The 14,738-nt window shown below is 40.2% G+C and overlaps 1 protein-coding gene across 1 annotated transcript in view; it reads right to left on the reverse strand.

Annotated features, from left to right (window-relative positions):
* Window positions 1-1,328: 1,328 nt before the first annotated feature.
* The window catches only part of LOC121854738 (regulating synaptic membrane exocytosis protein 1-like), a 102,178-nt gene continuing 88,768 nt past the window's right edge, over window positions 1,329-14,738 (reverse strand). The window contains exons 17-20 of the mRNA XM_042349476.1: window positions 13,820-13,863; window positions 10,817-10,895; window positions 6,155-6,268; window positions 1,329-5,892 (exon numbers count right to left, since the gene is read on the reverse strand). Of these exons, the coding sequence (XP_042205410.1) occupies window positions 5,576-5,892; window positions 6,155-6,268; window positions 10,817-10,895; window positions 13,820-13,863 (554 nt within the window). The 3' untranslated portion in view covers window positions 1,329-5,575. The remainder of the gene's footprint in view (window positions 5,893-6,154; window positions 6,269-10,816; window positions 10,896-13,819; window positions 13,864-14,738) is intronic.

The following is a 14,738-nucleotide window of genomic DNA, read 5'->3' on the forward strand; positions in this document are numbered from 1 at the left end:
AAAGATTACATGACCCTTTTCTATGAGCGTCTTTCTTCATTCCTTGTCTACAAATTTACTCGTTAATAATTAGAATCCGAGAAGTGAAATTCCTCTACATTTCAAAATCACCGGAATCTTTGTGACAGACAGACAGACAGACAGACAGACACCATGATAATAACTACACCTGTACAGCTAGAACACACATACACACACACACACACACAGAGACAGAGACATACACACGCACACAGATAGACAGACACACACACACACACAATCTCTCTCCTTCCCTTCAATTTCTTCACTCCTTCTTTCCTTCCCCTTCTCTCCTCTTCTTCCTACTATTCCTCTCTCTTCTTCTCCTCCCCTCCTTCCTTCCCACTCCTCTTCCATCCCCCTTCCCTCCTCTTCTTCTCTCTTCTTCCATTCTCTTTTTCCCAGTTTCCTCCTCTTCTCCCTTCCCTCTTCTTCTTTCCCTCCCTTCCTTCCCTCCTCTTCATCCCTTCTCTTCTTCCTATTCGTCTTCAATTTTACTTCCTTCCTTCCTTCCCTCCTTCATCATTCTTCCCCTCCTTCCTATTCTTCTTCCCTCCCCTCCTCTTCTCTCCTTCCGTGGCACAACCGTTTACATACTTGAGCATCGAGAGGTCTAGTAGGTCAGTACTGTATACACTATTAGGTAATGATTGACGTTAAGGACTTCAGTGTGTGTTTACTGATCTGCAGATTGAGTGCATAGAAGTATGTATCAGCCTCCCTGTAGCAGTCTAGGCACCACCCTGTGTCACCTACTAGGTTGAGTGCCACTCGGTGCCACATAGTTCAGCGTACTAGATTCTCTCGTAACAAGAACTATGGTTTAGAGTTTTCAAGACTATCACGCCTTCAGTGGCACTCTGTTATAAGTGTACTCATGGCATTAATGTACTCAGTGGCACTCTGTCATAAGTGTTACTCATGGCATTAATGTACTCAGTGGCACTCTGTCATAAGTGTCATGGCATCAATGTATCTCAGTGGCACAGTGGCACTCTGTTATAAGTGTACTCATGGCATTAATGTACTCAGTGGCACTCTGTCATAAGTGTTACTCATGGCATTAATGTACTCAGTGGCACTCTGTCATAAGTGTTACTCATGGCATTAGTGGCACTGTGTTAGCCGACAGCAAGAGACAGTCATCGACCACAGTCAGCATAGTAATGGACGTGGTTGATGGATTATACACGTGAATTAAAACAAACACCTGGAAACCTACAGTAACTGGCACTCTCGGACACACGGCACACTGCCTCTATATCACCCTCATTATAGAGACCAAACCTCTAAACAGGGCTACATGATAATCCTCTAAACACATGATCTACACCTCATCATTTTGAGCTTCTCGTATAATGTGTTCAAAGCCTCATTCACCAACTGACATAGTGAAAACTCTCCATAGGGATGTTTATACCTCTCTATATAACACAGGAATGGTTATAATGCCCTTCAATATAACACAGGAATGTTTATAATGCCCTTCAATATAACACAGGAATGTTAATAATGCCCTTCAATATAACACAGGAATGTTTATAATGCCCTTCAATATAACACAGGAATGTTTATAATGTCCTTCAATATAACACAGAAATGCTTATAATACCATTTTATATAACACAGGAATGTTTATAATACCATTCTCTATATCAGTAATGTTTATACCGTTTTAACTAACACTGAGAGAGATGATGAAAGCTTTGTTACACGTCACACTACCACTATATGTGACGTGTCTTAAGAAAGTAGCGTTAAGAGTAAGAGGCATGCATTTTGTGCGTTTAGATACAGCCTAGGAGAAGGCTCATGAGACGACAGGAGCAGCTGGTGCTAATCGTCATGACGTCACGGGGTACTGCTGAGCGAGGGTCCACGGTGGATTGATTTGTTTCTCTGACGCATATAGATATTTCTTTGGTTTATTTCTTTCACGGATAAGAATATTTCTTTGAGCTTGATATACTGTATGGATGCAAGTAATGTTTTTCATCGTCAGAATCAATATATGTTAAAATGTTCAAATGCATCTCCATTGACCTTACTGTTACTACATGTTTTTATAACTTTTGGGAGGTTTATAACTCGTGTCTAAACGACTCAGTTGTAAAGTGAACGAGGCAATTAGCACACCAAACTACCCCAACAAGAATGTACAAAGTTAAACGCTCATCGAGACTTTGAATATCAAAGATGAAATACAAGAACCATACTAATGTTATAGTCTAGAGCCATATAAGAAGTAATGACGTGGAGCTGTCGACGACGAAACAGGTACACCAGGGGGTTCAGAAGTTCGCTCCCTCCCAGACTGAAGCAGTGTCGACTCCGAATGAGATAAAACAGCAAACCCGCACCAGAGGACAGCCAGGGTTTAAATCAGCTCGGAGACTCATTCCTGTCATCCAGTATCACCACAGGGAGTGAACTTTTGCCCGTGACTGTACAAGTATTAATATGATGTAAGAAATTGGTAATGAGATCTACATGAGAGAGTTTGACGTCGTATTATATAATGTAAAGAGTTTGTAAAGGTATACTAAAACAAGTTACGATTAAGAGCACTTCAAGATGAAACACGGAGGGTGAGGGGTGGGAGGGATAAGGGGAAGGAGGGGGACAAAGGAGCAAGGAAAGGTACAAGGAGAAAGCATAGAATAAAAATACCATAAGACGAAGCTTGACAATTTAAACGAAAAGAAAGAAAGAAGGAAGGAAAAAAGGAAGGGCATTAAGAGATAGAAAAGGAGGAGAAGAAGGCAGAAGAGGAGGAAGAGGGGAAAGAGGAGGAGGGAGGGAATGAACAAACACCGCTAAATGATGCACAAGTAAAAGAAATCACAGACGTATGATAAAGACTTAAAAAAACAATAAAAAGAATCGCGTAAACAACGGATAAACATGGAAGAAGAGGAAAATATAAGGGAAAGAGAAGGTAAATAGAAGAATAAGAAAGTGGTACACAGGAAGATAAAAAAAACTAGAATAAGGAGATAGAATAAAGAAGAAGAAATTGTACAAAAAGAAGTTAATTAAGGGATGGAAAGAGTTGATATAGGAGCTGGGGGACAGAGAGACAGACAGAGAGAGAGAGACAGAGAGAGAGACAGACAGACAGACAGACAGACAGACAGAGAGAGAGAAAGACAGACAGACAGACAGACAGACAGAGAGAGAGACAGACAGACAGACAGACAGAGAGAGAGAGACAGAGACAGACAGACAGACGGTGAGGATCTTGACCCCTGTGTATACACCTTACGATATCTTTCTATTAACACATACATAGGGCTCCACTCTTATCGTAGGCTCCACTGCTACCTATCGCTTCGTAGGCTCCACTCTCATCTATTGCTCCCTACTGGTCCGCTGTTACTATCGCCTCACTAAATACAGTTGACAGTTTCTAAAGTGTTGGCCTAAATATTAGTGTGAATGATACCAAATTTTTTAATGTATTAACTCGCTCCAAAAAGCATCTTCACGGAGGCGTCTGATGAATTTCAAAATGTACACTGCGTCTCCTGTTGTCTCGGTAGGGTTGTTAAAATCCTTCGTCCGTTGTGTCATATTAACTTACACAAAATCGTAAAAATACTTTTGGGAGTGATTACTTTGTCGATAAATCTCGTAACATCGCGTGACCTCTTCATGACCTGACCTGCCATCAAACCTTCAACACTCTTCATCAGTGATCGCGGGTCATACCCTTCACCTCTTATACACAAAGAAATGTGATTGTCATACACGAGTGTTTGGCAACCATGAACACACAAACATTGTATAGTAACAAACATCTAGGTTATATCTAGCTAACACTTGCAACAATTTCCCTCATTAGCTGGAAAATCGTGCCAAAGTCTTGAGAGTTGAAGATGAAGTTATATCTTGATCTTCGTGGTAAAGAAACTACAGCCTGCCGGTACAGTATATATATCAGTACTCTAAAATTGTTCATGAAATAAATGATCTAAGCTGACATAAGACTAGTGTTAAGGAGGAACACAATCATAACTTATCACTTAAAATTCTCGTTAAAAAATGGTTTAGGCAGGTTGTCATTATATCAAAGTACAGTAGGTTGACGAAGGTGTCTCGACACAGTATAAAAGAAGGCAATGATGTCATTAGGTTAATCTACGAGAGAAAACACTTGTTTCTTCGTCTCTAAAGACACACGTTGAAAACAAACAATTGTTCTACTAAATCACTGCACAATGGACAACGGTACAACACAAGCCACCGATGTCGTATTATACCGTGAGTCATAAGTTACCCTCTACTGTACCTCAACTTGTCTCCTCAGATAGACTCCTGCCCCAACACTCACTACAGAAGTAAGTAATAAAGTCTCTCTCGTCTCACTGATTCTGAAATAGGAAACATACGTGTCCTCACCAGTCCGTCGTGCCCTGGCTGGGAGCGCCGGGGTCCACGACAGTGACAAGTGTTCCTCAGACTTCAGGTTCCGTGTTTCATGCTTGTGATAAGTGTGTCGAGGAGCTTTGGGTCACTCACTCGATCACTGGTCTTGGCGACTCGACAATTGACCCGAGTCACAGTACTGGTACACGTTTCAAGGAGCCTTGGGTGCTTCATCAGAGTGTTGGCGACTCATCGATGGTCCACTGCACCAAACTCTTCGCACTTGAGGTCTGATGACACAGTGCTGAGTAAAGATTTACTTCGGCTTCAGTGTGTGTTTTATTCTGGTTATGTTTACATCTGAGTGTCCCCGACGTATGAGCTCTTGCTACCATCACGCTCACCTTCAGCCTCGACTCTTACGGTCCACACGAGACCTACACAACACGGACACACACACACACACACACACACACACACACTCAAACATCTTCAATATATGTCTTCGCTCTTCATCAAGAACAAGACTTTTCGCACTCATACTTGAGTTTTCTCTTCAAGGATTCCATCTTGAGCTTCATCTTACATTTATTTCAAGTGTTCTGTTCACGCAAAATTAACACCATAAGTCGTCCATCTTGTGTTAGAGCTGTAGGTCCCTCAATCACCCTCTACACTCTCACTGTTTTTCTTGTTATGTTTTGGTCTCAGATGTGAGTGTTTATTTTACCGTTGACTCATTATCAGCTTCCTCGTGCTTCCCTCATGTCTTTAGACTAGTTCACCGGTGTTTATGTTTTACAAATAGATTTTTCTAGATATTCTACAAGTTCCTCGTTCGTATGGCTGTCTCCCTCAGCTGTCTTCATCCATAGTGGCTTCTGATGTCCCATCCCTGGAAGGACTCAGTCTCCTCTTGCTCTCAGCTGCCCCTAAACACTAAGCCAGGGTGTGAGGTGCCCTCCCTCCCTCCCCCCCCCTTCCCTCCCTCCCAAGTGCCCCAGTACACTAAACCAGGGTGTGTAATGCCCATCTTCCCTCCCTCCCTACCCTCCCTCCCAGCTGCCCCAATATACTCAGCCAAGGTGTGAGGTGCCCCTCCTCTTTCCCTCCCTCCCCCCTCCCAGCTGCCCCAGTACACTGAGTCAGGGGCGCGACATGACGAAGGTGGCCGCGGTGCCCCTGCTTAACGCACGCTGTCTCCCGAGTCTGAGTCGACCCTTATGACACTACTGGCAGGGAGGAGGCGGTACCAGCCACTGAGACTCTGCTGACCCTGTTCGAGCTTCGTCAGGCTGATCTCTGCCACACCCATGCCGATGTTGTGCTCGAAGCCTCTCTGTCTCTCCCACACCATGACGAGCAGAGTGCGTCCCAGGACATCTTGAGCAGCGTAGCGGAGACTCTGCTGGTACTGCGGCTCCCGGGAGTGTCGCGTCACCCGGGTCTTACGCTTCTGCAGGCGGCGATTACCTTCCCTCAAGTAGGTCTTCACGTAGGTGTCTGTGTGGGGGAGGAGGAGAGAGTGATGATATCTAGAACACTTACTGTATGTAGGCATGATGATATAATGAGTCACACACACACACACACACACACACTTACTTTCACATTTTAACTTCAATGTATATTCTGAACTGTACATGGATAAATAAACAAACATATATTCACATAACTAAACAGAAAAACAGACACAGACAAGGTAGCCGTGTAACTCCTGGGCTGGGTGGGGTGGGTGCTACAGAACACAGCCTGGTCAGCCTACCTGGATCCTGGCCTGACGCCGCAGTGGGGAGTCCCCGGGCGCTGCTGACTTCGACTTGCAGGTGTCCCTTGGTCAGTGTAAGCACCAGGTGGATCTCCCCGAGCGTGAAGTCATCTGCGAAGGTAAGAACATGAGGAGGTGCTAAGAGTGGTGGGCGGTAAGGGAAGAGGAAGAACAAGAAGAAGAAAGAGTAGGAGGAGGAGGAGGAAGGAGGAAGGAAGTGAAAACAAGATAAAATGAAAAAAAGAGGAGGACGTTTGGTAGGAGAAAAAGAAAAAGAAGAAATGGGAGGAGAAGGAGGAAGGAAGGAAGTGAAAGCAAGAAAAGATAAAATGAAAAAAAAGAGGAGGACGATTGGTAGAAGAAGAAGGAGGTAGAGGAGTAGGAAGAGAACAACTGAAGACAGAGAAGGAAAATGGGGAGGAAAATGAGGAGGAGAAGAAGAAGAAGAAGAAGAAGAAGACTGAGGTGAGAGAGAGGAGTCAGAACCTGTACTAAGTGATACCATTTCTACATATTTAGTAAGGATAGTAACAAGGTACCATTGTAAGTGAGGATAGTAACAAGGTACCATTGTAAGTGAGGATAGTAATAGAGTACCATTTTAAGTAAGACCAGAACAAGGTACCATTGCAAGTTAACATAGTAGCGAGGTACCATATGCAAACTAAAAAGAAATTATTGCTTTTTGACATTACCAGCTAAGGTGGACTACTGTACGATAAGAGAAGAAATACTAATGTATATCTTTATGAAGGATTATATATTGAAAACAAGGAATAATTAGTCAAGAAGATGATGATTCAGGTAACTTACTTAAGGCTTTGTTGATTAGGTAAATGCATTAAGTGATGGGATTGAATTTTTTTTAGACAATATCATAAAACACGTCATGCCAATGGTGTTAAAACTGAAGCCAAATATGAACCACAGATATAAATTATAGTAATGTTTTCTAACACCTACTAGAAGTCTAGGACAATTTAACTATGATTCTGCAAAGAGAGAACAAAAAAATAGAGACGTGTCTGTGGTGCCACGTTAAAGCCCCATCTTAAAAAAAGGATCATCAACTTTGTACTGGGACACAAAAAAACACTACAAAAATATTCTGTAGATACAACAGAGCGGTGGGAGGGTATAGGAGGGAGGGAGGGATGGAAGGAGGGAAGGAAGGGAATTGGAGGGCTCTAGGTAAAACGTTTGTTCTAGTGTGAAGAAAGGGAGAGGTGAGGAAGAGGGAAGAGGGAAGGGCAAGGCAAAGCAACACTATAGTTAGGTGAAATAGAACTTTACCTTTCAGTTCATTTGGGAGCTGTTTTTGAAGATGGGACAACGTGACAAGTTATCAATCTAATTGCCAAGAATGAGGTGGTTAGCTATATTATAAACTCTATAGTTTTATTATACAGTGCAGTGCAAAATTGGTACTGTAAAAAAAAATAAATATGCATTATAGGTGCACAAGAACAAAAAAGCAGTTCATTTAGAGAGAAAAAGACCAAATCAAAAACATCACTTGTGCAAGATTATATATAAAATAAAGTGCGTTATAACAGCTGAATAAAACACAACATTATGATAAGATTAAAACAAATTAATATTTTTTTATATATATATAGAATAGCCAAACAGAAATCTACGTCAGCATTGGTCATAAGCCACTAAAACCTGTACAATGCTACCAGGAGTATTAATAGCATATATCAGAAGGGGCTGTGCCAAGAAGCTTCCCATAGCCTCTACAGGACTTGGATATCTTTACAGCTGATGGAGGTGAATGGTTGTTGCTCCTGTACTAGCCAGAGACACGTGAACCTCTCAAAGTTGATGACGTTAAGAGAGTCAAGGAATTATAAGAATAGTGGTGATGAGTGTTAGAGTTAGAATAGTGGTGATGAGTGTTAGTGTTAGAATAGTGGTGATGAGTGTTAGTGTTAGAATAGTGGAGATGAGTGTTAGTGATAGAATAGTGGTGATGAGTGTTAGTGTTAGAATAGTGGTGATGAGTGTTAGTGTTAGAATAGTGGTGATGAGTGTTAGTGTTAGAATAGTAGTGGAGTGATAGAATAGTGGTGATGAGTGTTAGTGTTAGAATAGTGGTGATGAGTGTTAGTGTTAGAATAGTGGTGATGAGTGTTAGTGTTAGAATAAGTGTTAGTGTTAGGTGATGAGTGTTAGTGTTAGAATAGTGGTGATGAGTGTTAGTGTTAGAATAGTGGTGATGAGTGTTAGTGTTAGAATAGTGGTGATGAGTGTTAGTGTTAGAATAGTGGTGATGAGTGTAGGTTAGATGAGTGAGTTAGTGTTAGAATAGTGGTGATGAGTGTTAGTGTTAGAATAGTGGTGATGAGTGTTAGTGATAGAATAGTGGTGATGAGTGTTAGTGTTAGAATAGTGGAGATGAGTGTTAGTGTTAGAATAGTGGTGATGAGTGTTAGTGTTAGAGTGGTGATGAGTGTTAGTGATAGAATAGTGGTGATGAGTGTTAGGGTAGTGTTAGGAAGTGTTGAGCAGTGATCAGTGTTAGAGTAGTGGTGATGATGAGTGACGACACACACACACACACACACACACACACACACCTGGTCATCACTGTCATCAATCTGTAGCTCCTCAGACCCTGAAGTTTTTAAAACTGTGTCCTTGAGCTACTAGTGTGTGAGAGAGAGTGTGTGTGTGTGTGTGTGTGTGTGTGTGTGTGTGTGTGTGTGTGTGTCCACAAAGAAACAAAGAAGAAACACCTCAGTGTTGTCTGCCTCAGGGAGCATCGTCCACTAAATTCCTTGAAGATGTGAAAGATCACGAAGTGCTTGTATGTTTCCTAGTGGTCACCTTCATGATATATCTATCTATGTATCTATCTATCTATATATATATATATATATATATATATATATATATATATATATATATATATATATATATATATATATATAAAACAACGTAATATACCTGAGGAGAGTTGACAAACTTTTCTCACAGTTTTCAGACTTTGTTTGCAAAATAAAATAAAGCAGATTGGTAAGTTTGCTTCACCTCTCACATGTCTCAAGAATCTCTGAGTTTTATTCAAGGGAAGAAGTTTTCTTGTGTGGAAAGTTTATAACTGAAATATCTTTTATCAGTTGGATATATTCACATAATAAATGTGCTTGGCTCTTGTAATATTTGAGAGAAATATTGTGACTTCAATAACCTAACCTAACCTAACCTAACCCGTAGTGCATTCATCTTAAGAACCACGTGTCTTGGGTTTAATGCCCTTCCGAAATAAAAAACCAGGTTACACCCTGTACACTAGTCCCTGTACACTAGTCCCTGTACACTAGTCCCTGTACACTTGACCCTATACACTAGTCCCTGTACACTTGACCCTGTACACTAGTCCCTGTACACTTGACCCTGTACACTAGTCCCTGTACACTAGTCCCTGTACACTAGTCCCTGTACACACCCCAGTAGTTAATTATGTACCCCTCTACATAGTCGCACCTGTATTAAGGGACACCGTGTGATGACAGGTAAGTTAAGCTGTACTATGATAAACTCCAACTTGATTCGCACATTCATCTAGGGACTCAAGTGTCATGAGAAGCTACTGACAGAGTACAGTCCTGAGTACTAAGAGACATGAGTATTTACAGTCATGTGTACCAAAAGAAACTAGTACTTATAGCCATGAGTACTAAGAAACCGTGAGAACTACGGGAATTGATTACTAAGGGACAGGAGTACTTACATCCAAGAGTACTATAAGTAAACATGGCTAAAGGTACATACAATTGTAAGTGCTTGAAACTAGGGGTCCTTTCACTTACAAAACTCAGAGAGAGAGAGAGAGAGAGAGAGAGAGAGAGAGAGAGAGAGAGAGAGAGAGATGTGTAATAACGTGCTCCAACGACTCAGTCTACACACCCATCATGCCAAAAGCAATGAATGATTAAGTTGCACAGCACAGTCAATATTTGCAATTGCATGTTGACAGCGTATTGGAGTTTTTAAAACCTCTTGATTATCATAAAATCAGGTGTGTCCGGTCTATTTAATTTGCATGATTAACTTTTTGCTGCTAGTTTCATGAATGCGTTATACACACTCTGGGGAATTTTATTTTAATGTGGAATTTTGAAGGTAAATTCCCCATGATTTGTGATGACGTCTGTGTGATGGAATTATAGAGAGAAATTATAATGTTATATAATTCGTTAGAGCTGTGTCGTGGTTAAGTGATATTATACTAAAATTATCATATTACCAAACTATGTAAATTATCAAGATATTACTGAAATTATTGACAAAATTGATTACATATTTTACAATTCCTACATATAATTTTTTTTTTACAGATATTCACAATTTTTAATATAGCAAAGGTATATTAATTGTGCTTTAATGACTATAGTACAGTCCTCCCACACACTCCTAGTAAGACAACCATATTAATCATTCCACAAAACAACTAAAAAAAAAAAAAATCCTCAAAAAAATAACAATGACAAAAAATTACCTTTCAGTCAGTTAGTATCCAAGTCTTATCAAGTATAGAAGTTTAGTGTCCTGGTTGTTGCGCTAGTTGAGAAAATCATACAAGTGAGAGAGAGAAAGTGAGAGAGAGTGAGAGAGAGAGAGAGGTAGCAGACACAAACAGCCACTACTGACCTGTTAATATGTCTCTATAACCTCGGGGCACAACCTGACCAGGACCCAGGTCACTTGTAGTCCCTTCCCCGCTCACGCTATCCAGTGTGGAGGAGGTGTGGAGGGGGAAGGGGTGTGGAGCGGGGCATTAGAGGGTGGAGGATGAGGATGGAGGAGGACATGGGGGTGGAGGATGAGGAGGGAGAAGGTGGAGGAGACAGGCAGCGATGGAAGGAGGAGTAGGTGGAGGAGGAGCAGGAAGAGGTAGAGGAGGAGGGGGAGCAGGAAGAGGAGGAGGAGGAGAGGAAGAGGAAGGAAATGCAGCAGCAGTTGACATCCATTAGGCAGGCAACATCATCAACACATCACACGACGATTTAGAGGCCACGCACGGAGGGAGAGAAAAAAGAGAGAGAGAGAGAGATAATAAAGAGCGAGAGAGAGAGAGAACAACAATAATAACATATCGTGCTGTGTTTTGGCAGATCTGTTGTCTTGTACGGAATATATCTTTTAAGCGAGGGAGAGAAGACGTCTTTTGTTTTGTTTTATTTCTGCCTAACAGACTTAGTAGACTGTGGTTGGTGGACACACTGGTGACCATTGGCGGAGTAATGGTCGCATACTAATGGCTGGAAGAGATAGCTCGTCCACCTTCGCCTCTCTGACCACTGACCAGATGGTGCTTATTTGCTTCGTATTTGTCATGGTGTGATTTACAGAACACATAATCTATCCAAACGTAAATGAAAAACACCAACGTCTTACTGTTTACAAGTTTTACTGTGTTGAGGTCAAAGTCTTTCAAAATTGACGTTCATGAAAGGTTAGTGTCATATTTTCCCAACCTCTCCACTGGTTATTGCTCTGTTAGGTAACAACGCCACAGTTAATGAATCCTACTAACAAATTGGCTATGTGTGTGCAGGAGACGTTAATAGTGTGTACGAGTATGTGTGTGTGTACAGGAGACATTAATAGCGTGTATGTGTGTGTACAGGACGCACTATACACACACACACACACACTAACTGGTCTCAATGTCGTGTAGATTTGCATGATATTAAATGGTCAGTGTTTTTTCAGAAGAGTATGTGATACATTCAACAATATGTCTCCACGACCTAGAGACGGGTGTACCTATTATAATTTAGTCCCATAAATAACATCAAGTACTCAATAACTTCCTATATTAAGTAGAGAAACAATGAACAATTTATCTAAACGTCATATACAGTTAAGTCATTGTTCATATCTTAAATTTATTGTTCGATTTCTAAGTCAAAGTATATATTAACGTCACTTTTAAAGGTTAAGCTTCAAAAGGAAAATATACTCGACACATTCTGATCATTTAGTCAAAGAGGCGGAGTAGGTCACATGAGATCCGCCTCCGTCTCCACCATGCACGAACAGGTCAGAAGTTGTCAAGAGCTGTGAGGGGGAAAGGTAAAGGTTTAGCTGGATCGTTCGTTCTTATCTACCACCAAACATCTAGCAAAATGCATGGAAACCTCAACTGTGCCTCGGTTATTCATGTTTAAATTCATTATTATTATTGATGATACTATTAGTGTGATTTGGAAGAGTATGCCGTCACAGGTATCCAGCATTAAGACACGAACGAGCCGTCAAGAAGCACATTGTAAAACATAAGTCGCGTCAACTGCTACTCGCCAACATGGTAACACTGTGTCAGCAACTAAAGAACTAAAAACATTTTAGTGGCGTATTCTGGGACACATATTTTGGCAGCTCAGCAAGAGAGAAACAAGACACAACATGAGTATAGAATAAAACTCAATATATACCACCAGTTGGTGTACAGGAAAAAAAACAATAATATATACAGTACCTAATGAGTCAGGGTGAGAATATATTCCAAGTTGTAAGGACGGGAAGAAAACATTAGAATACACTACTCTACGACGTATATTGACATGAATATATATACTATATATATGTATAAGATATAAGAGAAGACCCGACCTAACAGGTATACCCAATTAGGTGGGATTTGAAAAACATGTTATCGGGAACAAATAAACGCACACACGCATTCACACCTTTACATAATGTTTATATGACCCTTCTACCTCCACATACCACCAACATTCAACACTAAGAATGTTTCACCCCCACAACCAAACGAGTTAACACAATTTAATGACTTAGAAAATGTTTTACACTACACTCAGTCAAAGTCAAATGAGCTCCTGTTAAAATAGACTCCAATCTAACCTAATCTACTGGGTTGATGAGGTTAGGTTAGGTTTGGTTTATTTAGGTTTATTTTGGTTAGGTTAGGGAAAGGCATGTTAAGTTAGGGTTAGATTAGGTTTGGTTAGGTTAAGGTTGGGACTTACTGAGAGTGTGATTATAAAACTAAACAAGAAAAAAACTTAATTATACTTACGATTTTCATTGACCAAGGTGGTAATGGTGAATGATAGTGATATATAGTAAAGAACACAATGGTGAAATATAGTGACATGATGAAGAACTCAGTGGTGTAGGATGGTAATGAGCTTAATGGTGAATAATGGTGATAACGAGTTAGAATTTTAATGGTGAATTTTATTGGTGATATTCTCAAAGGCACCAAGCAAAGCCATTATTCCCTCCCTGCCTTGAGGAAATAAGGGAACGTGATGAACCTAGTGACCTGGTGACCACAATGCATCAATAAACCAAACCAATTTCACCATTACAGTTACAGACTAAGTGGTACAGGTGTAACTCTCTCTTAATACTGCTGAACCATTTATTAAAGTCTTATTATAATGTACGAGTATTGCGTTCACTATAATGCTTTGACGTTTATCTCTACTGTATTTTCTCTCTTTCTCTCTCTTTCTCTCTCTTTCTCGCTCACATTAATGTTTTCTTTCTTTCTGTTATTCTGTATCTTTTCTCTTTCTCTCTACTATTCTTTTTCCATCTGTCTTTCTCTCATTTATTTTATCTCTCTCTCTCTCTCTCTCTCTCTCTCTCTCTAAACACCTAACTCATTGACTCTCTTCTCCACGTTCCCAGTTCTTCGTGTGGGCGACCATTGCTGGGTGTTCCTGAAAGATAAACAAACTATTAGATTGAGAGTGTGTGTGTGTGTGTGTGTGTGTGTGTGTGTGTGTGTGTGAGTAATATAGATGTGTATATGAATTAAACAGACAAATATTTTCAAGTAGACGATGATTTATGTCTGTAAATATAACACAATATGAATGAATCTATGAACCTAACCTAACACTAACACTAACCTAACCTATCCTAACCCTAACCTATCTTAACCTATCCTAACCCTAACCTAACCTATCCTAACAGACACTAATATAAAAAACAATAACAAAACATAAGGTCTGTAAAAGGAAAAATAAACAAGAACGTAAAAAAAAAAACTGGTCTGTCGGGAAGTTAAGAGACAGACTCAAGAAAAGTGAAAAATACATCACACTCTTGGGAACAGAAAACGATACCAATTATTCTCTTATATCAAACTGTTATTTAAGTTTATTTTATCCTAACTTCTTCAATACACAAATACCAATATATTTATCAATTACATACCTAACCTAACCTAACCTAATCTAACCTAACCTAATCTAACCTAACCTAACCGAAATTACCAAGTACCAATAAGTGAAGATTAGAAATACCATCAAATGCTTTAAATCTCTATCGTATATAATGAGATTAAAGAGGAGGAGGAATGGGGGGTAGGAAGTCGCCCTGTCAAACGCCGTAAAAGTTGACAGAGTTGAAAGACATTTTACGGATAAGTTAAGAGAAGTGACAATTAATATACTAGAGTTTCATGCTCACTGTGGGATTAATTATGGGAAATACGAATCACTGACAAGAAATGAGAATTAATGAGAAATACTTATAATTAACGCTTACTAAACAAAACGGATTATAAAAACTAAGAATCAAATAATATAAA

This window comes from Homarus americanus, unplaced genomic scaffold (genome assembly GCF_018991925.1).
Source record: "Homarus americanus isolate GMGI-L3 unplaced genomic scaffold, GMGI_Hamer_2.0 scaffold53233, whole genome shotgun sequence".
NCBI classification, from domain to species: Eukaryota; Metazoa; Arthropoda; class Malacostraca; order Decapoda; family Nephropidae; genus Homarus; species Homarus americanus.